At 61.2% G+C, this 23,553-nt stretch overlaps 4 protein-coding genes across 12 annotated transcripts in view; 1 reads left to right on the top strand and 3 right to left on the bottom strand.

The window, feature by feature from the left end:
* The window catches only part of LOC128913331 (flavin-containing monooxygenase 5-like), a 5,271-nt gene extending 4,510 nt beyond the window's left edge, over positions 1–761 (bottom strand). Inside the window, exon 1 of the mRNA XM_054210659.1 lies at positions 102–761. Coding sequence (XP_054066634.1) covers positions 102–236 — 135 coding nt within the window. The 5' untranslated portion in view covers positions 237–761. The remainder of the gene's footprint in view (positions 1–101) is intronic.
* Positions 1–11,962, bottom strand: part of LOC128913330 (flavin-containing monooxygenase 5-like) — a 22,091-nt gene extending 10,129 nt beyond the window's left edge. The window contains exons 1-10 of one of the 4 annotated variants that reach the window (XM_054210657.1): positions 11,847–11,894; positions 10,874–10,973; positions 10,293–10,437; positions 9,907–10,095; positions 9,659–9,821; positions 9,298–9,440; positions 8,743–8,942; positions 8,018–8,367; positions 7,584–7,656; positions 6,532–7,312 (exon numbers count right to left, since the gene is read on the bottom strand). In XM_054210657.1, coding sequence (XP_054066632.1) covers positions 6,967–7,312; positions 7,584–7,656; positions 8,018–8,367; positions 8,743–8,942; positions 9,298–9,440; positions 9,659–9,821; positions 9,907–10,095; positions 10,293–10,424 — 1,596 coding nt within the window. In that variant the 5' untranslated portion in view covers positions 10,425–10,437; positions 10,874–10,973; positions 11,847–11,894 and the 3' untranslated portion in view covers positions 6,532–6,966. Of the gene's footprint in view, positions 1–6,528; positions 7,313–7,583; positions 7,657–8,017; positions 8,368–8,742; positions 9,047–9,297; positions 9,441–9,658; positions 9,822–9,906; positions 10,096–10,292; positions 10,438–10,873; positions 10,974–11,846 lie in introns of those variants that run through there. The other 3 variants (XM_054210658.1, XM_054210655.1, XM_054210656.1) reach the window with 3 other exon arrangements.
* On the bottom strand, positions 1,059–5,829 carry LOC128913332 (flavin-containing monooxygenase 5-like). 2 transcript variants are annotated; one of them, XM_054210661.1, is made up of 8 exons: positions 5,680–5,829; positions 4,329–4,517; positions 4,081–4,243; positions 3,720–3,862; positions 3,165–3,364; positions 2,440–2,789; positions 2,006–2,078; positions 1,102–1,734 (listed from the first exon to the last, which is right to left on the bottom strand). In XM_054210661.1, exons 1-8 carry the CDS (start codon positions 5,812–5,814, stop codon positions 1,389–1,391), a joined length of 1,599 nt encoding a protein of 532 aa, XP_054066636.1. In that variant the 5' UTR covers positions 5,815–5,829; the 3' UTR covers positions 1,102–1,388. The 2 variants fall into 2 exon arrangements, with proteins under 2 accessions (XP_054066637.1, XP_054066636.1); XM_054210662.1 differs by lacking the exons at positions 4,081–4,243; positions 4,329–4,517; positions 5,680–5,829 and having other exon boundaries at positions 1,059–1,734; positions 3,165–3,468; positions 3,720–3,852.
* Positions 10,980–23,553, top strand: FAM78B (family with sequence similarity 78 member B). Of its 5 annotated transcripts, none has more exons than XR_008467916.1 (3): positions 11,092–11,227; positions 11,850–17,166; positions 18,913–19,039. XR_008467916.1 is itself a non-coding variant. In XM_054210677.1 (3 exons), exons 1-3 carry the CDS (start codon positions 17,807–17,809, stop codon positions 23,404–23,406), a joined length of 654 nt encoding a protein of 217 aa, XP_054066652.1. In that variant the 5' UTR covers positions 17,735–17,806; the 3' UTR covers positions 23,407–23,553. The 5 variants fall into 5 exon arrangements, 4 of the variants coding, with proteins under 4 accessions (XP_054066653.1, XP_054066652.1, XP_054066651.1 ...); XM_054210677.1 differs by lacking the exons at positions 11,092–11,227; positions 11,850–17,166 and adding exons at positions 17,735–18,069; positions 23,158–23,553 and having other exon boundaries at positions 18,913–19,054; XM_054210676.1 differs by lacking the exons at positions 11,092–11,227; positions 11,850–17,166 and adding exons at positions 17,735–18,069; positions 19,719–23,300 and having other exon boundaries at positions 18,913–19,054.

Here is a 23,553-nt window from a genome sequence, read left to right as displayed (position 1 = left end):
CATGCAAAGCAGGGGAGCGGTGCTTCGTTAGCTGCCAATGACCAATCCCAATCCTGTCTGTGCGGCTGCCGCAGGGCAGGCTGGCACGGCACAGTGCTTACCTTGAAGCGCCAGAGCCCCCCGATGTCCCCGCTCCTCTCAAAGCAGGTGGGTACCAGCCCCTCATCCAGGCAGCATTTCAGGGCACACAGGCCAGAGGCACCGGCCCCAATGATGGCTACTTGCTGGGCAGCCATGTCCCGTGGTGCGGTGGTGGGAGGGATGCTGGAGAAGCCTCAAGCCAGGGGTGAAACACGCTCGGGGCGAGCGTGCGGAGCCTGGTGGGTCACAGCAGGGGAACGCGCAGTGCCGCTCGGTTGGGGATGGCCGTCTCTCTGCTTCCCGTGGGTGACTGAGGTCAGCTGGGGTGTCACAAGATATGTTTCTTCCAGACATGATCTACAGGTTCCCACCGCCGCCGCGCCACACCTCCTGCCTGCAACCCGCCCTCCGCAAGGGGCTCATTAGGTTCTGTAAGTGCTTAATGATGCCGACACTGCCACGGGACTTCCTGGGCGCGGGGGCCAAGATGTGGCCACGCTCCAGATTTCGGCAGGTCGTGGTGTGGAAAACAAAACTAAGGGGTGCTCAGGGCACTCGTGGCTGGCGTGTGGTGGCCAGGACGCCCTGTCACTGCTCCATGTCCCCAGCCCACTCAGCCATCCTCTGGAGGGGCTGTGTGCAGGTGATGAGGGTGGCGTTGAGCCATGCCGCTGGGACCACCGTGACCTGCTCTGGTGGTGCACACCCTGGGCGCGGTTGTTTTGCTGTGGGTGCACCCTGTGCATGCGTGTGCGCGTGTGTGTGTGTGTGTGTGCATGCAGCCTGTGCTGCCATGGAGCTGGACCTGTGCCACCGGCACAAGGCCGACCTCAGACCTGTGTGCCTCCCCCCGCCGGCACTGCATGGTGTCAGTAACAGGACGGACGCCTGGCTCGGTTTAACACATTTATCCAGTTAGGAAGCCTGCTGTGCTCGTTAGCTCTTGTGTGAGGGTGCCAGTGGTGGCACGGCTGCATTATAGGTGACCGAAAAGCCCGGCGTGTCCCCGCGGGTCAAAAGTGCTGGCTGAGAGGGACTGGATTTTACCCTGCGAGTGAGCAGGTTTCTTCCTCTGTCCCCAGTAGTGGCTCCCCGGGGGGATTCGCAGAGCGGGCACCGAAGTTTTATTTTGGCAGCCGGGGAGGCTGTGTGCATCCCAAGCTCACGGTGTGGCCTCAGCGGGGCCATGCCAGGCAGGAGAAGGGCTTCTGGCAGCACTGGGGGGCATAGGTTGCTGCGGGGCAGGGGGTGGCCAGCCAGCCCCCCCGGTGCATCACAAAGCCACCATTCCCACACTTGTAGGGCACCTACAAGTAAGCAAAAATGATGGCAAGGACAGCCACAGCCCCAACCAGCTTGAAGACGAGGGGCACAGCGGGGGCTGAGGCGTGCTCCTCTACGTGCCGTGTCTGCAGAGGCTTGATGATGCGCTGCCGCTGGGTGAGGATGGCTTCCCTGGCACCTGCCCACTTGCCCGGGCCCCGCAGGCGGTACTGGTACGGCGTGCAGGGCCCAAAGGCCACCTCCAGCGCCAGCTTGGGGTCGGTGAGGAAGAGGGCGAGCAAGTTGGGCTTGACCCCCACCTGGCAGGCGAGCTCGTCCATGTAGGGGATGTAATCCACCTGGATGGTGTGCCGCTGGCTCTTCACGTACCTGCGGGCAAGGAGGGCAGGTGGGTGCTGGCGGCAGAGCCAGCAGATGCCCCGAGTGCCGGCAAGGTGGTATTGGACGGGTTGCTATCGGGAAAGATCAGCGGGGTGGGAGTAGTGTGGCCAAGCGCATCCCTGCCGTCTGTTGGCACGTTCCAATGTGCCAGGACGCAGCCACAGGACAGGACAGGTTGCCGCGGGACAGGACGGGTGCCTACAAGTAGCCATGCCCAAACCATCCCCTTCCCTGTTCCCTGTGGGGGTGGGTGTCTTACCGCTTTGCCATCGCTTCTGTCTTCTGCTTGATGTCATCTTCCATGTCGTGCCGCGGGGGCAGCTTGTTCAGCCCTAGGGAGGATGAGCCACAGCATGGGGGTGCTGCATCCCGCTGGCAACAGTGGCTGCTGCTGTGCTGCCCTTACCGGGGTGCTGTGCCCCTGCCAGCACCACTGTGGCAGGCGGTCTGGTACCCGAGGCATGTCCAAGCTCCTTGGGATGGGAAGGAGCAGCCACGGGGCTCAGGGTATGCATGTCCCTGAGCTGCTCAGGCAAAAGCCCGGCTCACAATGATGGCTGCAGGGTGGCCATGCCATCGCCCATGACCAGGATGGCACAGCCAGCTGCTGCCTCCCAGACACGGCTGGCCACCTGCCCCAGCTCCGGGGGTGCAGGCTCAGCTGCAGCCGTGGGGGAGGTTTGCCTCACTTACCCTTGAAGACACGGGTGGCCCAGCGACACTGGAGCTCAGAGACGGGCATGATAGCACCCAAGGGCTGGATGAGGCCGATGAAAGCCAGTGTTGGCTTCTCCAGGTCAGGGGGGAACATGAATTTGTAGAGGGGGATCTGGTTCTCCACCACCTTCACACAGCCCTCGAGGAAGGGGAAGGAGAAGCTGTATCCTGTGGCGAAGACCACGGCGTCGATGTCTTCCCTGGTGCCGTCCTCAAAGATGGCAGATGTCTCTGTGAACTCCTGGACGTTCGGCTTCACCAGTACCCTGCCTGAAATGATGCGGTTGGGCAGGTCGTCATTGATGGTCGGGTGCTGGTCAAAGATCCTGGAAGGCACAAGGAGCCATCAGGGTTCTGGGTTGGGGTGTCTCTGCTCCATGTCCTGCTCCGGCCACTGCTCCCTGCTCCAAGGATGGTCATTTCCAGGGATGTTCAGCCCTGAGGATGCTTATCACCAATAGGCATGGTCCCCAAGGATGCTTGGCAGCTGCTACTGCACTGGTGCCACCAAGGCTCCCCAGAAGGGGCAGTGGTGGCTCTCTCAAGCATTGACTGGGCCCACCACAACTATTATCTGGGTTTCCAGGGCTGGTGCCTCAGCCCTAACCTGGGCACAGGGAGCACGGAAATGGCCGAGCGGGGCTGGACACAGTGGGAGCCAGGGGGGTCCCCTCCTGGGCAGGGGGAGCTTTTGCTGGCACCTGTGCTTTGGCTTCAGGCCGTAGTGTGAGTGGTCAAACCTCGCGTTCAGCTGCTTCTCTGTGAAGTTGCTCACCATGGATTGGCTCAGCACCGCCTTCAGGAACTGCTTCATACGTGTGGTGAAGATGATGTCGATGGGGTAGCCCTGATCTCCAACACGGTTGAAGATCCATGCACCCCGGCGGGTGCTAAGGAAGACCTGGTTGAGGAAGGAAGCACCGTCTCCTGAAGGCTGTGACAGTCCTGGGGGGGCTGCACCAGGGGGGCATATCATTTCCCTGGGGTCACTCTTCTTCACGCTGCCTGGAGAGGTAGGGAAGAGCTGCAGGGGCAGGCCCAGCGCGGGACTTGGGGATGGAAATCAGGGTATCCGTATGGGATCGAGTCTTGGCTGCCACTGCTGCCCGACAACTGGAATTGCTAGGTACTGGCACTGTGAAATGCAGCACGTGCCGTGACGGAGTGCCAGCACCTTGGTTTTGGTGTCCTTGTGGAGCTGGCAGCGTCTCACAGGGGGCTTCCCTGCCCACCGGGACCCCACTCCCGCTCCTCACCTGCTTGGCCGTTTGGCTGATCTCCACAGACAGGTCTGACCCCGAATTCCCAATCCCGATGACAACAACCCTCTTGTCAGTGAAATCTCGGGGATCCTTGTAGTCTCGGCTGTGGAGGTAGCGGCCCTTGAACTTCTCGATGCCTGCGGGTGGGGAGGACGGATGCTTGGCTTCCTGGTGCCACGCTGGAGGGTCACCTCCTCAAAAACTGAAGTGGGGACCCTCCCTGGCTCCACCAGACCCCTCCTGGGGAGAGTGGGAGCGCTCATCGAGTAGAAGCAACGCAGGGGAACGCCGAGGCCAGGAGGAAGAGCAGCAGGGAGAACAGGGGTTCCCCTGGCCGAGCTCTCTGGCGTGGTACCTGGGAAGGTGCTCAGCGGGAGATGTGCCTCGGTGTGGTGCCCGGTGCACACCAGCACGGCGTCGAAGACGGCCGCCTCCTGCTTCCCCTCGCTCTCCGTCACCACCTCCCACTGGCCCGTGGCGGCGAAGTCGGGGCACTTGGCCACGTGGCACACGCTGGTCTGGGTGCAGAGGGAGCGGGCGTCAGGCACCCTGTGCCCCCCGGCCCCACTGCCGCTGCCCCCCCAAGCCCCCCCTGGCTCTCACCCTGAAGCGGATGTGGCGGAGCAGGTCGAAGCGCTGGGCGTACATGCGGAAATACTCCATGATCTTGGAGTTGTGCATGTAGTTGGGGAAGTGGTCAGGGATGGGGAAGTCGCTGAAGCACATCATCTCCTTGGAGGTGTTGATGATGACGGAGCGGTAGATGCTGGCGCGTCCCTCCTCGGGGTGCTCCTGCGGGAGCAGGGCACGGCTCAGCACTGGCCAGGGACCCCATGGCTGGCTGGCTGCCTGCTGCCTCACCATGCTTGTGAGTGTGGGATTAAGCCACGGGTGGTCATAGCACCCATCCCTGCCCCCAGCACCCTCCCACAGCTGCAACCGCCCACCCCACCAAACAGGGAAGAGGAAGCTCTGGGTTGGCGTGGGCCATGCAGTGGTGACAGCGGGTTGTGGGGGTCTTGTGCCTCAGTTTCCCTGCTCCCACCCCTGGCCCTGATGAGGCGGCACGTTCCCAAAGCTGCCTGTGGTGCCATTGCCTCGGTCTTGCTATGTCAGATCTTGCCATGTCAGGTCTTGCCAGCTGCTGAGCCAGCTCCGGTGCTTCCAGCTGAGTGGCCACTTCTGCTTGCCAGGTCTCAGCCCCGGTAGCCTGGCACTGCTGCTGTGGCTCTGCTCCCCCAGCCCTGTTTCTGACCCAGCATGGGCAGAACCTGCAGACTGTAACCGAGCCACCCCAAACCCCACGATGGCGTGGTGTGGTGTGTGTCCCCCCCCGGGCTCTCCCACCCGCCTGTCAGAGCATGGTGGAAAGGCTTGGCTTCTTCTTGGTGGCTCCTGGGAGAAAAGTCAGCAGCCTCACTAGGTGGGGGCAGAAATGAGCTCCGGGACTTCCCTCAAGGCAGGGAGAGCCAAGGTACAGGTGAGGCAGCACTCGGCGCCTCTGCGTGGGTGAGCGGCACAGAAGCAGGGAGAGAAGCAGCTGGGACTTCCAGGGAAGAGCTAGGCAGGATGGAGACTGGGACAGCCAGCGGGGTCAGGTGGTACCAGGATGGGTAGGAAAGGGCTGGAGGGGACCAGGAGCAAAGCAGCAGGGGAAGGGATGGATGAGACCGGGAAGGGAGGGGTGGGAAGGGGGAAGCCTGAGCTGGGGGAGCTGGGTCAAGTCCTCGCGGAGGGTCTGTCCTGCTGCTGGTGGGAAGGAGGTGGGTCGCATGTGGCCGGCACACCAGCTGGCACCACGGGGATCTGCCGCTTCTGCAGCAGCGTTTCTTTCCTGTGGTTTTCCTCGGATGCATGCAAAGCAGGGGAGCGGTGCTTCGTTAGCTGCCAATGACCAATCCCAATCCTGTCTGTGCGGCTGCCGCAGGGCAGGCTGGCACGGCACAGTGCTTACCTTGAAGCGCCAGAGCCCCCCGATGTCCCCGCTCCTCTCAAAGCAGGTGGGTACCAGCCCCTCATCCAGGCAGCATTTCAGGGCACACAGGCCAGAGGCACCGGCCCCAATGATGGCTACTTGCTGGGCAGCCATGTCCCGTGGTGCGGTGGTGGGAGGGATGCTGGAGAAGCCTCAAGCCAGGGGTGAAACACGCTCGGGGCGAGCGTGCGGAGCCTGGTGGGTCACAGCAGGGGAACGCGCAGTGCCGCTCGGTTGGGGATGGCCGTCTCTCTGCTTCCCGTGGGTGACTGAGGTCAGCTGGGGTGTCACAAGATATGTTTCTTCCAGACATGATCTACAGGTTCCCACCGCCGCCGCGCCACACCTCCTGCCTGCAACCCGCCCTCCGCAAGGGGCTCATTAGGTTCTGTAAGTGCTTAATGATGCCGACACTGCCACGGGACTTCCTGGGCGCGGGGGCCAAGATGTGGCCACGCTCCAGATTTCGGCAGGTCGTGGTGTGGAAAACAAAACTAAGGGGTGCTCAGGGCACTCGTGGCTGGCGTGTGGTGGCCAGGACGCCCTGTCACTGCTCCATGTCCCCAGCCCACTCAGCCATCCTCTGGAGGGGCTGTGTGCAGGTGATGAGGGTGGCGTTGAGCCATGCCGCTGGGACCACCGTGACCTGCTCTGGTGGTGCACACCCTGGGCGCGGTTGTTTTGCTGTGGGTGCACCCTGTGCATGCGTGTGCGTGTGTGTGTGTGTGTGTGTGCATGCAGCCTGTGCTGCCATGGAGCTGGACCTGTGCCACCGGCACAAGGCCGACCTCAGACCTGTGTGCCTCCCCCCGCCGGCACTGCATGGTGTCAGTAACAGGACGGACGCCTGGCTCGGTTTAACACATTTATCCAGTTAGGAAGCCTGCTGTGCTCGTTAGCTCTTGTGTGAGGGTGCCAGTGGTGGCACGGCTGCGTTATAGGTGACCGAAAAGCCCGGCGTGTCCCCGCGGGTCAAAAGTGCTGGCTGAGAGGGACTGGATTTTACCCTGCGAGTGAGCAGGTTTCTTCCTCTGTCCCCAGTAGTGGCTCCCCGGGGGGATTCGCAGAGCGGGCACCGAAGTTTTATTTTGGCAGCCGGGGAGGCTGTGTGCATCCCAAGCTCACGGTGTGGCCTCAGCGGGGCCATGCCAGGCAGGAGAAGGGCTTCTGGCAGCACTGGGGGGCATAGGTTGCTGCGGGGCAGGGGGTGGCCAGCCAGCCCCCCCGGTGCATCACAAAGCCACCATTCCCACACTTGTAGGGCACCTACAAGTAAGCAAAAATGATGGCAAGGACAGCCACAGCCCCAACCAGCTTGAAGACGAGGGGCACAGCGGGGGCTGAGGCGTGCTCCTCTACGTGCCGTGTCTGCAGAGGCTTGATGATGCGCTGCCGCTGGGTGAGGATGGCTTCCCTGGCACCTGCCCACTTGCCCGGGCCCCGCAGGCGGTACTGGTACGGCGTGCAGGGCCCAAAGGCCACCTCCAGCGCCAGCTTGGGGTCGGTGAGGAAGAGGGCGAGCAGGTTGGGCTTGACCCCCACCTGGCAGGCGAGCTCGTCCATGTAGGGGATGTAATCCACCTGGATGGTGTGCCGCTGGCTCTTCACGTACCTGCGGGCAAGGAGGGCAGGTGGGTGCTGGCGGCAGAGCCAGCAGATGCCCCGAGTGCCGGCAAGGTGGTATTGGACGGGTTGCTATCGGGAAAGATCAGCGGGGTGGGAGTAGTGTGGCCAAGCGCATCCCTGCCGTCTGTTGGCACGTTCCAATGTGCCAGGACGCAGCCACAGGACAGGACAGGTTGCCGCGGGACAGGACGGGTGCCTACGAGTAGCCATGCCCAAACCATCCCCTTCCCTGTTCCCTGTGGGGGTGGGTGTCTTACCGCTTTGCCATCGCTTCTGTCTTCTGCTTGATGTCATCTTCCATGTCGTGCCGCGGGGGCAGCTTGTTCAGCCCTAGGGAGGATGAGCCACAGCATGGGGGTGCTGCATCCCGCTGGCAACAGTGGCTGCTGCTGTGCTGCCCTTACCGGGGTGCTGTGCCCCTGCCAGCACCACCGTGGCAGGCGGTCTGGTACCCGAGGCATGTCCAAGCTCCTTGGGATGGGAAGGAGCAGCCACGGGGCTCAGGGTATGCATGTCCCTGAGCTGCTCAGGCAAAAGCCTGGCTCACAATGATGGCTGCAGGGTGGCCATGCCATCGCCCATGACCAGGATGGCACAGCCAGCTGCTGCCTCCCAGACACGGCTGGCCACCTGCCCCAGCTCCGGGGGTGCAGGCTCAGCTGCAGCCGTGGGGGAGGTTTGCCTCACTTACCCTTGAAGACACGGGTGGCCCAGCGACACTGGAGCTCAGAGATGGGCATGATAGCACCCAGGGGCTGGATGAGGCCGATGAAAGCCAGTGTTGGCTTCTCCAGGTCAGGGGGGAACATGAATTTGTAGAGGGGGATCTGGTTCTCCACCACCTTCACACAGCCCTCGAGGAAGGGGAAGGAGAAGCTGTATCCTGTGGCGAAGACCACGGCGTCGATGTCTTCCCTGGTGCCATCCTCAAAGATGGCAGATGTCTCTGTGAACTCCTGGACGTTCGGCTTCACCAGTACCCTGCCTGAAATGATGCGGTTGGGCAGGTCGTCATTGATGGTCGGGTGCTGGTCAAAGATCCTGGAAGGCACAAGGAGCCATCAGGGTTCTGGGTTGGGGTGTCTCTGCTCCATGTCCTGCTCCGGCCACTGCTCCCTGCTCCAAGGATGGTCATTTCCAGGGATGTTCAGCCCTGAGGATGCTTATCACCAATAGGCATGGTCCCCAAGGATGCTTGGCAGCTGCTACTGCACTGGTGCCACCAAGGCTCCCCAGAAGGGGCAGTGGTGGCTCTCTCAAGCATTGACTGGGCCCACCACAACTATTATCTGGGTTTCCAGGGCTGGTGCCTCAGCCCTAACCTGGGCACAGGGAGCACGGAAATGGCCGAGCGGGGCTGGACACAGTGGGAGCCAGGGGGGTCCCCTCCTGGGCAGGGGGAGCTTTTGCTGGCACCTGTGCTTTGGCTTCAGGCCGTAGTGTGAGTGGTCAAACCTCGCGTTCAGCTGCTTCTCTGTGAAGTTGCTCACCATGGATTGGCTCAGCACCGCCTTCAGGAACTGCTTCATACGTGTGGTGAAGATGATGTCGATGGGGTAGCCCTGATCTCCAACACGGTTGAAGATCCATGCACCCCGGCGGGTGCTAAGGAAGACCTGGTTGAGGAAGGAAGCACCGTCTCCTGAAGGCTGTGACAGTCCTGGGGGGGCTGCACCAGGGGGGCATATCATTTCCCTGGGGTCACTCTTCTTCACGCTGCCTGGAGAGGTAGGGAAGAGCTGCAGGGGCAGGCCCAGCGCGGGACTTGGGGATGGAAATCAGGGTATCCGTATGGGATCGAGTCTTGGCTGCCACTGCTGCCCGACAACTGGAATTGCTAGGTACTGGCACTGTGAAATGCAGCACGTGCCGTGACGGAGTGCCAGCACCTTGGTTTTGGTGTCCTTGTGGAGCTGGCAGCGTCTCACAGGGGGCTTCCCTGCCCACCGGGACCCCACTCCCGCTCCTCACCTGCTTGGCCGTTTGGCTGATCTCCACAGACAGGTCTGACCCCGAATTCCCAATCCCGATGACAACAACCCTCTTGTCAGTGAAATCTCGGGGATCCTTGTAGTCTCGGCTGTGGAGGTAGCGGCCCTTGAACTTCTCGATGCCTGCGGGTGGGGAGGACGGGTGCTTGGCTTCCTGGTGCCACGCTGGAGGGTCACCTCCTCAAAAACTGAAGTGGGGACCCTCCCTGGCTCCACCAGACCCCTCCTGGGGAGAGTGGGAGCGCTCATCGAGTAGAAGCAACGCAGGGGAACGCCGAGGCCAGGAGGAAGAGCAGCAGGGAGAACAGGGGTTCCCCTGGCCGAGCTCTCTGGGGCGGTACCTGGGAAGGTGCTCAGCGGGAGATGTGCCTCGGTGTGGTGCCCGGTGCACACCAGCACGGCATCGAAGACGGCCGCCTCCTGCTTCCCCTCGCTCTCCGTCACCACCTCCCACTGGCCCGTGGCGGCGAAGTCGGGGCACTTGGCCACGTGGCACACGCTGGTCTGGGTGCGGGGGGAGCGGGCGTCAGGCACCCTGTGCCCCCCGGCCCCACTGCCGCCGCCCCCCCAAGCCCCCCCCCGCTCTCACCCTGAAGCGGATGTGGCGGAGCAGGTCGAAGCACTGGGCGTACATGCGGAAATACTCCATGATCTTGGAGTTGTGCATGTAGTTGGGGAAGTGGTCGGGGATGGGGAAGTCGCTGAAGCACATCATCTCCTTGGAGGTGTTGATGATGACGGAGCGGTAGATGCTGGCGCGGCCCTCCTCAGGGTGCTCCTGCGGGAGCAGGGCACGGCTCGGCACTGGCACAGGGGCAGCAATGGGGAGGGACGGACGGGGATGATTTGGTGGCCCTTTTTGTGGACCACCTGCCCTCAGCCTCTCCCCTGGGACCCCGCCGTGGCTGGCTGCGTGCCACCCTGATGCTGTGGCGGTGCTGACCCCCAGCAGGACATGTGGCCAGCAGGGATTACCTCAAACCTCCAGAGGCCTCCGATGTCCCCGGTCCTCTCGAAGCAGACAGGCTCCAGCCCCTCTTGCAGACAGGCTTTGATGGCGCACAGCCCGCTGCTGCCCCCTCCAATGATGGCCACCCTCTTCGCCATTCTGGGTGTTTGCCTAGGGACAGTGCCAGGGAGCGTGGTTGAGGGGCAAGGGGAGCAGCTGTGCAAAATTTTGACCCTGTGCGCCAAAGGGGACCCAAACTGAGAGGCAGCCCCCCAAAAAGTTTGTCTGGGGCTGCGAGGCAACTGCTATTCCCCGCCCCAGCAGTGACCTGGCTGGTGCTGGGGTTTTGCACCACCGCGGTGTTGCCTCTGGACGCCATGGGAAGAAATGCTACTGGGTGCCTCGAAATCTCCCTGCCCACGCCAAATCCTGGCGATGGAGGTGTGCCGGAATGCCATGCCCCGCCTTGGGTAGCGATGGCTCCCTCCCGGGTGGGTGACAGCCCCTCCGCTTGCACTTTGCCCTCTCCCTTCCCCGGGGAAATGTCTGTCCTGCCAACCCGTCACCCGCTATGTGCCGGCAGCCCGCGGGGAGGCCCTCAACTGACCTGCGGCAGCGGCAGCCCGGGAAAGGCCGGCAGCAGGCAGGGAGCTAGACGATGGTCTCTACCGGGTTGCCCTGAGCGGTGACGCAGGACGCCGGATGGCCTGGGTTTAGGGTGTGTAGCGGCAGCGAGCGGAGCCTCCCTCTCCGTCACTCCTCCCACGGAGCTGGCGGGGGGGAAGGAAGCCAGCGCCTGGCTGGATCCTGGCCACCTCGTCGGCTTTTCCGGCAGCGGCTCTCGCCACAGCCTCGGATGGCAGGGTAAGGAGCCGTCCCAAGCAGCCCGCCAGGAACCCCCGTGTGAGAACATTGTGGGGGTTGCAGGAGAAGCAGCCAGTCCCCATGGCGTGTGTGCCGGGTAAACAAACACTGCCCTGAATTTTTACCTCTGGGATTATCAGGATCAGCCCAACCCTGTTTATGCTGATACCCAGCGGCATGCGCAGCTCCGGCTGCTCCAGTGGCACCCGGCACCGCGTTGCTCACGTCCCCCATGCCCCGGGCTGGGCATGTCAGCACAGCATCGCCGTAGCCACTGTTTACTCCTGGGCCATCGGAGTCCCGGGCCCAGCTGGACCCCTCTGCAAGGAGCACTGTGCTGCCGAGGTGTCCCTGGTGGTGGATCCAGTTAGGAAAAGGTTTTCCACAGCAGCAGGAGGCTCAGGACCACGCTGCTGGCTCTGGGGACACTCGCAGCCGGACAGCCCCTGGGGGCTGCAGGGGAAATCTGCTCTCCTGCGTTCAGGGAGCTTCAACCCAGAGCTGAGCAAGGCGCAGGGTTGCGGAGGGGCTAAGCTCTACAGCCGAAACGGTTTTAACCTTTTAAAACTCATAGTATGTTTGCAATAAGTGTGATAAAGCTCTTTCTGTCCCTCATTGTTGGCAAGGGCTAATCTCTGCCCGGGGGCACAGAGGCGCCGAGCTGCCAACCCACGCTCGGTGCCTGCGTGTCAAAAAGCATTGAAAGTATCTCTTACCAGGCAGGGAGATCTGCACGGGGACGGCGAGGAGGCAGCACTGGCAGCGCTACCCTCCCTGCTCCGCTCTCAGCTGGCTTCTGGCTCTTTTGGAAGCTCTGCAGGGACTGCCCAAGGGCTACTGGCACAGGGGACTTCTCCCAGCTCTCAACCCCACCGCTGTGATACGAAACCTCTGTGCAGGTTGCCTTCGAATTTGCCCTTCTGCCTTAGTGGCTACGAGAGGCTGCACAGCCCTGGACTTTGTCCCCACTGTGCTTGGGCTCATGGCCCAGCCAAACTGCACCATCAGGCACAGAGGACAGCAGGAGTGCACCAGGGTCAAGACATGGCATTTCGGTCAAGATAAGCTTGTTAATATCTGCGGGAGAGCCACGGTCCTCTGTGCCTGGGACAGACAGTATGGTGGGCAGTGCACACACACACGTCCACTCTGGGATTTCACAGTGGGCAGAGGTGACGTGGCACAAGGCGAGCAGAAAGCAGCCATCTCCTCCTTCCTATCACCCATGCTCGGAGGAGCAGTGACAAGTGACAAGCACAAGAGGAGACTGGAGGTCTTGCTGGTGGAGGTGGGGAGAAGCAGAGCAGCGGTGAGAGGGTGTCAGGGCAGCCCATGACCCAGCGGGGCTGTGCACTGGTGGTGGTGGGTGCCACCAAGCACCTCGTGGAGGGTCCTGCAAGTGATCCAGGAGCAACTTCTGGCACGCACGTGCATATGGGAACAAGCCACAGAGGCACAGAGTTGCTGCCGTACTCCTCTGTGGCCTGGAGAGGAAGACACCGACGGCTGTAAGAACAGCTTGGATGAAAAGCACCCCGCGTTTGGCAAAAAGTAGAGCTAAGATGTTTTGGCAAGCCCTGATCACCCCAAATCCTGACCACGCTGGAGTGCGCCGCCTGCCCGTGATCCTGCAGCCACCACAGAGCTCATCTTTCCCTCAGGGCAGGAGGGCTGGCCGCAGTGGCTGGATGCTGCCATGCGGATGCCGGACTGGCCCAGCCGGCTGTCCGGCATGTGGTGTAACCAAGGGGATTTTTTTTTTTTTTTTTCTTTGGAACACTGGAATGCAAACCCACAGCTGGTGGCTTCACTGGCTCACCATGCCAGCGGGTCAGGGCTCAGTTCTGGGGGAGCCTTGTTCCATCGAGCACTTTTGTTTCAGCCCCTGTGTAGGTGACAGTGGGTGACAGACACAGACAGGGTGCTTGTACCAGCGGCCCTTGGGCTGCTCCTGCACACTTCAGCCAGAGGAACAGCACACTTAAACACTGCCTGGTTTTAATACAACTTTATCTGTGCTTTCCAGGGCTTTGTGTGCACTAATAGACCTTAATGGCCACCATGAGCCTCACCTGGACCCACTCACACCCACCTACATGCCAGGAGCACTATTTAAGCTCAGCCCGGAGCCCTCACTCCCTTCCTGGCTGTGGTCTCTCTTGATGTGGATCCTGTGCTCTTCTGGCTCGCTCTCAGCCCCATCTCATTACAGAGGCTTATCATGGTCCCCTCGGGCCAAGGACAAGCGGTCTTCTAGGAAAAAAAGCCTGCCGGGACCAAGAATGGCATGGTAGGAGAGCCAGCCTGCCCAGAGCGCTGGGAGCTGTGGTGGTGGTGGCTGGCAGAGCTAAGGCCTCTTGCTGCAAGCGGCGCAAGTAATGCTTGGCTCCTGGGGCTGCCCAGCAGCCTGGGTGAGGGTCTACGGCTAGCCAGGGCTACGGGGAAGAGGTTTGCTCTGCAGTGGGTTGTCAGCAGCACCGGTAACCTGCCAACAAACAGGAATTGCTATGAATGCACTGTCCTCCCTGGGAGACTGAAAATCCTGAGGAGGGGGAAAAGGAGCTGTGATGCTCCGCACAAGGGCTCCAGGAGCAAGCTGCTGCTGGGAGCTGTTTCCCTGCTTACCCCCACTCTTGGAGACAGCATGAAGGGACAAACCCCTCAGTTGCACCATCCTTTCCCCATGGCATTGGGAGTCAGGTGCTTGTGCCTTTGTTCGCTGAGATCTGGCCTCAGTGCAGTGCTTAAATCAAGAGCAACAGGGCAGAGACACACTGCTTAGGAAGAAAGAGCTCTTTATAAACCCAAGGACAGACCCCAGTGAGTCCCCTCCAGACAGACATTACGGAGCAGGCTGTGCAGGGCATGCTCACAACGGCAACACGATCAGTGTATTTACAGCACACAGATACACGGGCAATTGCAGACAAACCTCTGCAAAGCCACAGCTACCACATACACCATGGGCTAACGCAACAGGTGCCCAGCAAGGGCACGCCGATTCACAGTATCAGCAGCGAGCTGCCGGATGAATGTGCTGAGCCCTTCCCGGGCTCTGCAGGGACTGTTTTTTTCATGGGAGAACAGTCAGCGCAGCTGCTTGGCCAGCGCGCACCCTGCCTGACAGCCCACCACGTGGGCAAGGCAGCACCAAAACATCTAAGTGTGGGCCCAGGAGCCTGCAGCACGGCTAGTGTTGAAGTCTTGGGCTGGATAGGTGAGGTCTAGGATGCGAGTCCAAGTCCCAGTATCCCCTCCCTTAGAAAACCGGGTGCGTACCTCCTCCTTTAGGAGGGACCCAGCCATCAATGGCTCCAGAGTGCAAAGAGGGCAGGCGCGCTGAGCGGCGACAGCCAGCAGTACTCCACCACGCTGTACAGCGCGTAGCCCAGCAGCAAACCGAAGAGCACGTCTGTCACGTTGTGCCTGCCCAGCATGACCCTTGAAACGCCGACGATGAGAGCCCAGAGCACCACCAGGACCCGCAGCGGGACGGCGAGGACCAAGTGGTGCAGAACGAAGCGGCAGACCAGGGCGGCTCTGGTGGCGTGGCCCGATGGAAAGGAGTACTTGTCCACTGAGATGGTGACGAACATGTCCATCTTGTTGTGGGTGGGCCGCCGTCGCTTGACGATCCCTTTCACCACCGCCACCAGCACGAGATCCAGCAGCAACGCTAGGAGACAGTAACAGTGAGTGAGGAAGGGCTGGGTGGGTTTTTTTGGGTTTTCTCCAAGGAAAACTGGGCAAGAATCAAAGCCAGAGCCATTAGCTAAGAAGAAAGCACTTGGCTACCAAAACCTGCTAAGAGAAGGCAGTATTCCCCATGGCTCCAACGCCCCCACGGGACTCATCCAGTGCCTGGCTTTCTCCGGCATGAGCATATCTTCAATCTCCACTCTTGCTGCATGCAGCCCTTGTGCAGTGTCAGACCCTCTGCCTGCCACAGCCAGCAATGGGACGTGGCCCGGCTGGCACCCAAGGACTTCTCTTTCTGCGCAAAATCTGATCTTGCCACCGCTCACAGCTCAAACTGACCCTTAATCTGAAGGCAATGGTGGGGTTAATGTTCCCCACAGCTCCCTTCCTGACAGCCTGTGCTGACTCAACCTCCCTTTGCCTACCCTCGTGGCTGGGGGTCAAACTGACCCGGGTGAATGATCAACCTACTTCTACCACAGTTCAGGGATTGAGGGGCTCCGAGCTCGCCTGGCGCTGCCAGGGCTCCTGTGGTCTGGCTTCTCCCTGCTGCTGGGGGAGGGATTAATGCCAGAAAGTTAACTACGCTTTGGTTTTTAAGAGCTGGGTAAAGGATGATTTAAATAATAGTGGCTCGCCCCCAGAGAGATAAAGGCTGTTGCGGTAGGAGTCAGAGGCGTAGCACCTGTGAGAAGTGTTCAGCCAGTATTTGGCAAGAGCAGCTTCTCAGGTAGGGCAGAGGGTGCTTTCTCCATCCCCATTAGCCCAGCGCTCGCAGCCAGGGCTACTTCTTCCGAGGAAGTCTTGTGTGAGGGACTGGTTTCTGCTCGTCCTTAGGCTTGTTCCTGGGCACCAAATCTTTCAGTCACTTCAGTTCACTCTCTTTGGTTAATAATTTATGAACAAATATTTTTTTTTCCCCATGTGTAAACCTATTTTGATTGCCTTTTTTTTTTCCCCCGTATGGTTTGGAAGATTCAGCTTGGACATCAGGGAAAACCCCTTCCCCATGTGGGTGCTGCAACCCTGAAACGGGGTCCCAGAGAGGTGGGCAGCTCTGGCCCAGAGCGTTGCGGACAAGGTCCTGGTTCTGGGACAGACCTCCTCAGAGCAGAGGTTAGGTTGGAGGCCCTCCAGGTGCCTTCCCACAGCTCTGCTGTGAGACTGTAATTTAACCATGTGCTACTAGGTGAAAAAGATGCACAAAACTGTATGTTTCCCACTAAGAAAACTTCAATTCAAATGATAAGCGTGAATTATTTGCAACTTAATGAAAGAGTAAGAACTAGGAATCCGAAAAGGTCTGTTGCTCTGGAACTACTAGTTTCTGAACGAGCAAAAAGGAAGAATCCAGGTGTACCTAATAGGACAGGATGCTTGAGGGGGTGGGGGAATATTACACCACAAAAAATTAAAATGCCGGCTTTAAACCAAGTTTCCTCACTGGCTGCTACGGATCAGTCCACGCAGGTACTGCCTGCAGGGAGCCCAAGGGTGCAGACATCTGTGTGCCAGAGCAGCTTTTCAGGGAAAAGGGCTGGTGTCTCAACACTAGGAAGCTGTACCTGGAATGCGCTGTTCTGATAAGCTGAAGAACTTAAAAGAGAGTTCAGCTCCCTGAAAGTTTTGTGCAACCGCAGGAGCGCTTCAGCTGTCAGGAGTTTCGCAGCGCGTGGTTGGAGCTGTGACAGACGAGCCATCTCCATGCCACCACGCCCTCCAGCTGCAGGGTTACTCACTCTGCTACCAGGCTCCCCAGATGAGCCTGTAGGGGTTACTCAAAATCAGCCGGCGCCCTCGGGGCTGTCGGAGGCTGAGGTTTACTCAGCTCTGTCCCATCCTACGGGTCCCATCCTCCCCCCTCGGCTCCAGCCCGCGGAGCCCTTTGGTGAGCCCCCAGCCTCACCGAAGAGCAGGTTGAGCAGCACCTCTCTGGCCGCGGAGCTGTCGCTCTGGCAGAGCCCGTAGAAGGTGCCGAGCAGCCAGGGGATGCCGTGCCCCGAAACCTCGATGACCTTCATGAGGGGCCGCGCGCTGCCCCAGGCCGAGCCCTCCCCAGCGCAGACGCCCAGGCGCTTGGAGGCCCAGAGGTCGATGGCGAGCAGGGAGCTGAGGGCGATGCCCAGGAAGGAAGGGTTCAGCTTCATGCAGTCCTCCTCGGGCAGCGGGGCCGCCGCCGAGCTGCCGGACTCCTTGCGGCGTGCGGGGCTGTCCGGGGGGCCGGGGCTGCGCTGGCTGACAAGGGACAGGAACTCCAGGCGGCTGCTGCCGCTGCCGGCGCGTCGCTCGCGGCTGCTGCGGGGGCTCGGCATGGCGACAGGAGGCGGCCTGGGACAGGTAGGGGCCGGTCATCGGCTGCCGGGCCTGCTCTGGGACCGGCGCCCGGGCCAGCCGCGCCGGGAGCCCCCATATTCCCCCCACCCCCGACCGGGCCCACTTCTCCCCGCAACCCGCCACGGGCCCCGCCGCCTGCCCGGCACCCCCGCCTCCCGCTAGGCACCGCCGTGACCCGGCCCCCCCGCCCTCCGGTGTGTCCCCGGGACCCCCCCCAAGGGCACCCCGGCTCCCCCCGGTACCAGGCGGCCCCGGCGCGGCCCCGCTTCCTCTTCCGCCGCTTCCCGTGACGCACCCGGTTGCCATGGCGACAGGACGCGCCTCCCCGGCCGCGGCGCCCCCTGACGGCGGGGAAGCCCGTCCGTCTCCGCCTCCCCGGGGCGGGGATGGGCGGACGCGCCCCGCCTCCCCGCGCACGTGCCCGCCCCGGCCGGCGTACGGCAGCCGGCGAGGGCCGCAAAGGGGCGGCGGCGGCGCCTTCGCCCTGCCGGCGCCGGTGCGGGCGCCGGTGCGCGGCGGGCGGCGATGCGCGGCGGCGGCGGCGGGCGGGCGGCGGCGGCGGCGGGGGGACGGTCCGCCCCCCCGGCCCCGCGGCTGGGCGGCGGCGGCGGCGGGTAACGCTGGCTTGGCGGCGGCGGCGGCGATGGGGTGCCTGCAGAGCGTGGCCTGCAAGGCGCGGGTGCGTCGGGAGCAGATCGTGGTGTCGGACGTGTCGGCCACCATCGAGCCGGCGGCCACCGCCATCGAGGAGAGCTCGCCGGTGGTGCTGCGGTACCGCACGCCCTACTTCCGCGCCTCGGCCCGCGTCCTCATGCCGCCCATCGCCCGGCGGCACACCTGGGTGGTGGGCTGGATCCAGGCCTGCAACCACATGGAGTTCTACAACACCTACAGCGACCTGGGCGTGTGAGCACCCCCGACCGCCCCGGGCTGGGGGGACACACGGCTCCCGAGGGTACCGGGGGGAGCAGCCGGCCCCGGTGCTGCCCGCCGGCCTCCCGGCGTGGTGGCGGAGCCCTTCGCCCATGGCACCGGAGGGTTCGGAGGTCGTCACCTACCAGGGGGATGGATGGCGGTCACCTGTCCTCTACTGCTGCCGGGCAGCGCTGGGGCCCGGATGGGTTTGAAGCCAAGAGCTGGGACTCGGCAGGAGGCGTCACCACGGCTCCTCGCTGGCCACGGCCACAAGGCGACCATCTCTTGTGCCGTGGCCACGCGGGGTTGCCGACGCAGTCGGTGTCCAGGGTTTGGGATGCGGTTTCCACCCCCCCAAGCCGTATTGCAGGGATTTCATTGCACCAGTGACAGGCATAATTGTGGCATTTAATTACTGTATGTGCCTCTGTGCAGGCGCCTGTGTTTAGAGGCACAAAAATTGCAGACTTTTATCGCGGGAGGGGGCTGCGGAGGGGCTTGGCCAGCACCGCAGTCAACGGGGAATGCTGGTCTCCTCCGGCACAGGAGTTGATTAAGGAGAGAGTGACCCCAGGGAGGCTCAGCAATGAGTTTTGGCCCAGTTGGTTGGGGTGCAGGTTAATTAAAATAGTGTCGTGCTGATAGAGCAAAGGCTTCCGCTGGCCATGAGGAACTCGGCAAAGGAACTGAAGCCGAATGTGTTCTCGAAGGAGGTCCTTGGGGGATGGCTGTGGGCGGGGAGGGGGTCCCCGTGCTGCTTGCCTCCCTGTCCCTCGCTGGGCGCCGTTGCTGCCATTTCCCCACTAACTTGGCCTTTTTCTTCCCCTTTGCTAGGTCAAGCTGGGAGCTGCCCGACCTGCGAGAAGGAAGAGTGAAAGCCATCAGTGATTCGGATGGCGTGAGCTACCCCTGGTATGGAAACACCACAGAAACAGTGACCCTGGTCGGGCCCACTAACAAGATCTCCAGGTTCTCGGTGAGCATGAATGACAATTTCTACCCCAGCGTGACGTGGGCTGTCCCTGTCAGCAACAGTAACGTGCCGCTGCTGACCAGGATTAAAAGGGACCAGAGCTTTACCACGTGGCTGGTGGCCATGAACACCACCACCAAGGAAAAGATCATCTTGCAGACTATAAAGTGGAGGATGCGGGTGGACATTGAGGTTGATCCCATGCAGCTGCTGGGGCAGCGGGCACGGCTGGTGGGGAGGACTCAGCAGGAGCAGCCCCGGATCCTCAGCAGGATGGAGCCCATCCCACCAAACGCACTAGTGAAACCTAATGCCAACGATGCCCAAGTCCTCATGTGGAGACCCAAGCGAGGGCAGCCTATAGTCGTGATACCTCCCAAGTAGAGCAGCGCCCGGGCGTGCGCGCAAGGACCTGGGTGCTGCCAGCCCGCTGCAAACGAATGGCGTTCCTGAGCCAAAGCAGACCTCTTGGGTTCTCCTGCCTTTGTAGCTGTGGTGGTTGGAAACACGGTTCTTCCTTAGTCGTAAAGAGAGCCTGGCCGGCGCGGGGGCACGGAAGAGGGATCGCTGAGCCAGAGGATTTCCCAGGAAGCGGAATTGAGTGCTTCTAGAGGCTTGTGGCTGGCAAACAGGCTGTCTGACCTAAACAACTGGTCTTCCCTTGCAGGGCCGTGCAAGGAGCATGAGTATGATCGAACCGTGCCTGTGGCAAACGCTGCTTTCCACCCAGCTGGAGGCAGAAATGGAGACCGTGCCTGCTGGATGCGGAGGGTCCTGCGGTGACCCTTCCCGCCGGGGCGTGGGTGTCCCTGTGGTGTCTATACCTATGCATTTCAGATTGATAATCGACCCCTCGCTCTGCTCGCTGGGACTGGGCAGGAGGGCCTGGGAGTGGAGCAGGAGCTGGCAGAGCCAGGGCACTTATCCGGAGCCTGGCACGAGCTGTCGCTACTGCCCAGGAGGGGTTTTTCGCAGCCAAGGGGAAGCGGGATGTTTTGCATGCGTCTGGGTGTGTTTGGAGTAGTTGTGAGTGTAGGAGATGCCATAGCTCTTTTCCGTCTTGGAGTGAGATCTAAGGGCAGGTTAGATGTCCTTTGGTTTTAAGGTGCACTAAGTCTTCGCAGTTCCTCAACCTTCCCCCCCTCGCCTCCCAAATCCCGCCGGCTCCTCTCTTAGGGAAGCAGCAAAACCGATTCTCAGCTGCACGAGACATCAGGAGTGATGCCCATTCACCCAGCGCAGGGCGAGCAGGCGCTTGCTGACTGTGGGGTACCCAAACCTGCTTGAAGGTACCCCAGGACTCGCATGCTTCCGCCGCAGACCCAAGTCCCTTGTGAGAAGCTGGGTGTTTGCTTGTTTTCCATGCAAATACCGTCTCACGCGGAGACCCTTCTCCTCCTCCTCCTCAGCCACCCACGGTGTGGGATGGCTACAGGTGGGGATGCCAGTGGAGGGGATGGCACGGCTAGCGGTAACTCCCCAGGCTCTGCAGGGCTGGGGGTCGCCTCTCCATGGGTTGAAGGCCATGATGTGAGCAGAGGCTGCACGGGGAAGGCCTGCATTTGCTGGGGAAGCAGGAGGCGAGCATGCTGCCTGGGCGTTTTGGGGATAACGGGGTTTTATTTGCCTTTCTCCTCACCCCTTGCTGCCTGGATTGCTGGCGTTGTCTGGGCTGTGGGGCAGTGCAGTGCTGTGGGCTGTGATCCCCAATTCCTGACATCTCGTCATTGGGATGCAGCAGAGGCAAAAGCCGCAGCTGCACTGCTGATATCCCAGGGGCCCCGTCGCATCTGGGCAGATGGTTGTGGCTTTCACTGCTTTCTCTGCTCCATCCTCTGCCCCAGCGTGAGCCCCGCGGCTCGTCCGGCTCGTGCCCCTGTCTTCACGCCGTGGGAGGTTTGCGCTGCCCTGGGGATGTGAGTAATTCCTGCTGGGAGGGTCCCATCTTTTGTCCCGCTGCCAGGAGAGCCTGGGAAGGGTCGCTGTGTTGGGCACTTCCATGCAAAGCCTTTCCTGCAGTATTCGCAGCGCTGCCCTCAGCCTGGCTGTCGGGATGCCCAGCCCAGCGCTGCTTTGCTCCCCGCGGTGTGCTGGCACATCCCCGCGGCATCACTCCTCAGCGCGGCCGAGCTCCTGCAAAATTTCCTCCCGCTTTTCCAGGGCAGGATGTGCACTCCCATCCCCGCCGGCAAAGGGGCTCCCCAGGCATCTTAGACCAAAAAACCCTGTGAAATCCCTGTGCTACTTATTATTCTCAGTAGTGTTTGCTGCTGATTCGATTCCTTATTTATTTTTTCCTTTGGGAGCGTTGCATTTTGACGCCTCGACGCACATTTCCCCATGTCAGGGCCAGCAGTCCCGCTCCTCCTGCTCGGCCTCGTGGCTGGCTGGGAACCTGCTGCTTTTGGTGCCTACGTCTGGGTTTCACCGGGGGCTACAGCCTTGCTGTAGGTGGGAAAGGTTTGCAGGGAGAGGGGGCTCTGAGCTTTGGTTTGCTGTGTTTTCTGGAGCAAAACTTCTACTGGGAGCTTGCTGGCGCGGGAAGGTGTCCCGCTCTTGTGTCCGCCCGTGGTTTTGTCTTGGTTCGTGACCGTCGGCAGCTTTTTGCCATCACCTGTGTTTTATTTTTCAAATAGCTTGTGTGGAAGGGGGTTAGAAACTTTAAATACAATTTTCTTAAGATTTGGGGGAGGGGGAGGAGGAGGGCTAAGTACCTTTCAGTTTGAAATAAGGCAGCTCTGTATTTTTGACCCCCTGGGACAGAAGCGTCCTCTGGCAACATGAGAGCTAAAAAGCCGGAGGAAAGGATTCCCTGCCAAAGGGGTAGCCCCGAGGTGGGCTCCCAGCTGGGAGAGGGTGCTGCGCGAGCCAGCGCCCCGAAACCCATGGGGAAGGTTTTGGGGCTGCGCTCAGGGGCTGCGCGCCGGCCGTCAGCCCCGGGGACCGTGGTGCCAGCTGGCGGGGAGGGAGAGCAGGGATGCTGCTGCAGGGATGCCGTCGAATTCGTTGCCGTCTTTTGGGATGTGCTGGCCGGCTGGAGCCTCGGCATATCCTCTGCTGCGTTGGCATGACACCAAGAGAGCAGCGGCCGCTGTTTCTTGTCCGTGTGTGTCTGCAGCATCCCCAGGGATGTGCTTGGTGCCGCCTGGTGCTGGTGTCAGGCTCGGTGCCTGGCCGCAGCCATGCGCTCCCAAGGTTTCCCAGCCTGCAGGCAGGCTCCGGCTGAGCCCCGGGGCCGTGCCCGTGTTCCCCTCTCGGGGCTCCTGTGCTCGTTTCTTCTCCAATGGCTGGATTTGATGCGCTTAACTTGGTCTGACGCATGGGTCGTCTTTATGGGCATTTCCCTGTTGTTTTGTTTTTGTTTTTTTTTTAAAAAAAAAAAAGTTTGTAAAAATTGTTTGCAAAAAAAGAAAAAATTTGCAAACGATGTTTACAAAATTTTGCAGGCATTTTTGCATGTTCGCAAAAGGTGGGTGCTCGCGCTGGAATGGAGGTGCTGGGTGAGCGTCTCCCTGAGCTGGGTACCGCCGAGCCGTGGAGCTGGCGATGCTCAAGGGCAGGGAGGGAGGTGGCGGGCGAGAGCTCCCGGCTGTGGGTCCGGGCTCAGCTCACGTCCCTGTGGCCCGCAGCCGTACTGATGGGTGCCCCGAGCGGGAGCCCTTCCCCACACCCCTCTTTTGTACCAGCACCCCGTTGTCTCAGGGAGGGGGAGGTCATGGAAATGCCCACCCGCACGCTCCCCTCTTGCCCTGAGCCTTGGGGTGCCCCTTCCCCTCCGCCCCCATCCTTGGAGGGGGGACTTATTTATTTATTTATTACTTATTTATTTAAGCTTTATTTATTTATTGGTATTTATTGACGGCTGGAAGTCGGGGGAGGTCATTTCTGCTGCATGGCAGGGGCAGCTGGGTCGTGTGTCCCCCCACCCCCCAACCCAGCCCCCTGTATTTTGGGGTGCTGCCACACGTTCGGGAGCGCCGCTGGGTAGGGATGCTTGCGGGCCTCCGCGCTTCTGTCCCCTTTTGGAGCTGGGGGTGGGGGGGAAGGAAGGGGAATCCCATCGGTGCCTGCAGGGAGGACACCCGGTGCCTGTCCCCTTCCCGCAGAAGCTCGAAGCCCCCGTGCCCCCTCCGCAGGCGCCGTGCTCGTGCCCGTCCGTATTTATTGACCCGGCCTCCTGGCGTTTCTCCGTTCGGCTCCCGCTGGATTCGCTGTTGCCAATTTCCGGAGATGGTGAGGAGAGCCAGGACGTGTGGGTGTCGCTATGGAGAAAAGACCAAACCAGGTATTCTGCTGCCGCGTGGGGAAAATCGGAAGGAGGAGAAGAGGAAAGCTGGTTTTGCAGAGTGCCTTAAACACAAATGACTCTACTGAGTAGGGGGCTTGGACTTCTGTCTCTGGATGTTGTTACCAACTCGAACAAATGTTGCATTTCACTTCTCTGGGATTAAAAGAAAACCACTCGAGCTGTACTGGAACCAAACCCTGTATTTGCTTGAGTC

This window comes from Rissa tridactyla, chromosome 8, assembly GCF_028500815.1.
Source record: "Rissa tridactyla isolate bRisTri1 chromosome 8, bRisTri1.patW.cur.20221130, whole genome shotgun sequence".
Taxonomy (NCBI): Eukaryota; Metazoa; Chordata; class Aves; order Charadriiformes; family Laridae; genus Rissa; species Rissa tridactyla.
The sequence above is the reverse complement of the archived record's forward strand: the minus strand, read 5'-3'. Positions and strand labels throughout refer to the sequence as shown.

Bases quoted from the DNA above. Each gene is read 5' to 3' on its own strand.
- LOC128913332 (XM_054210661.1), bottom strand. From the start codon at position 5,814: ATGGCTGCCCAGCAAGTAGCCATCATTGGGGCCGGTGCCTCTGGCCTG. The intron at 4,518-5,679 runs GTAAGCACTGTG...CTGCTCCCGCAG, and splicing joins GGGGGCTCTGGCGCTTCAAG to GAGCACCCCGAGGAGGGACG. The intron at 2,079-2,439 runs GTAAGTGAGGCA...CATCCTCCCTAG, and splicing joins GGCCACCCGTGTCTTCAAGG to GGCTGAACAAGCTGCCCCCG.
- FAM78B (XM_054210675.1), top strand. From the start codon at position 17,807: ATGGGGTGCCTGCAGAGCGTGGCCTGCAAGGCGCGGGTGCGTCGGGAG. The intron at 18,070-18,912 runs GTGAGCACCCCC...CCCCTTTGCTAG, and splicing joins ACCTACAGCGACCTGGGCGT to GTCAAGCTGGGAGCTGCCCG.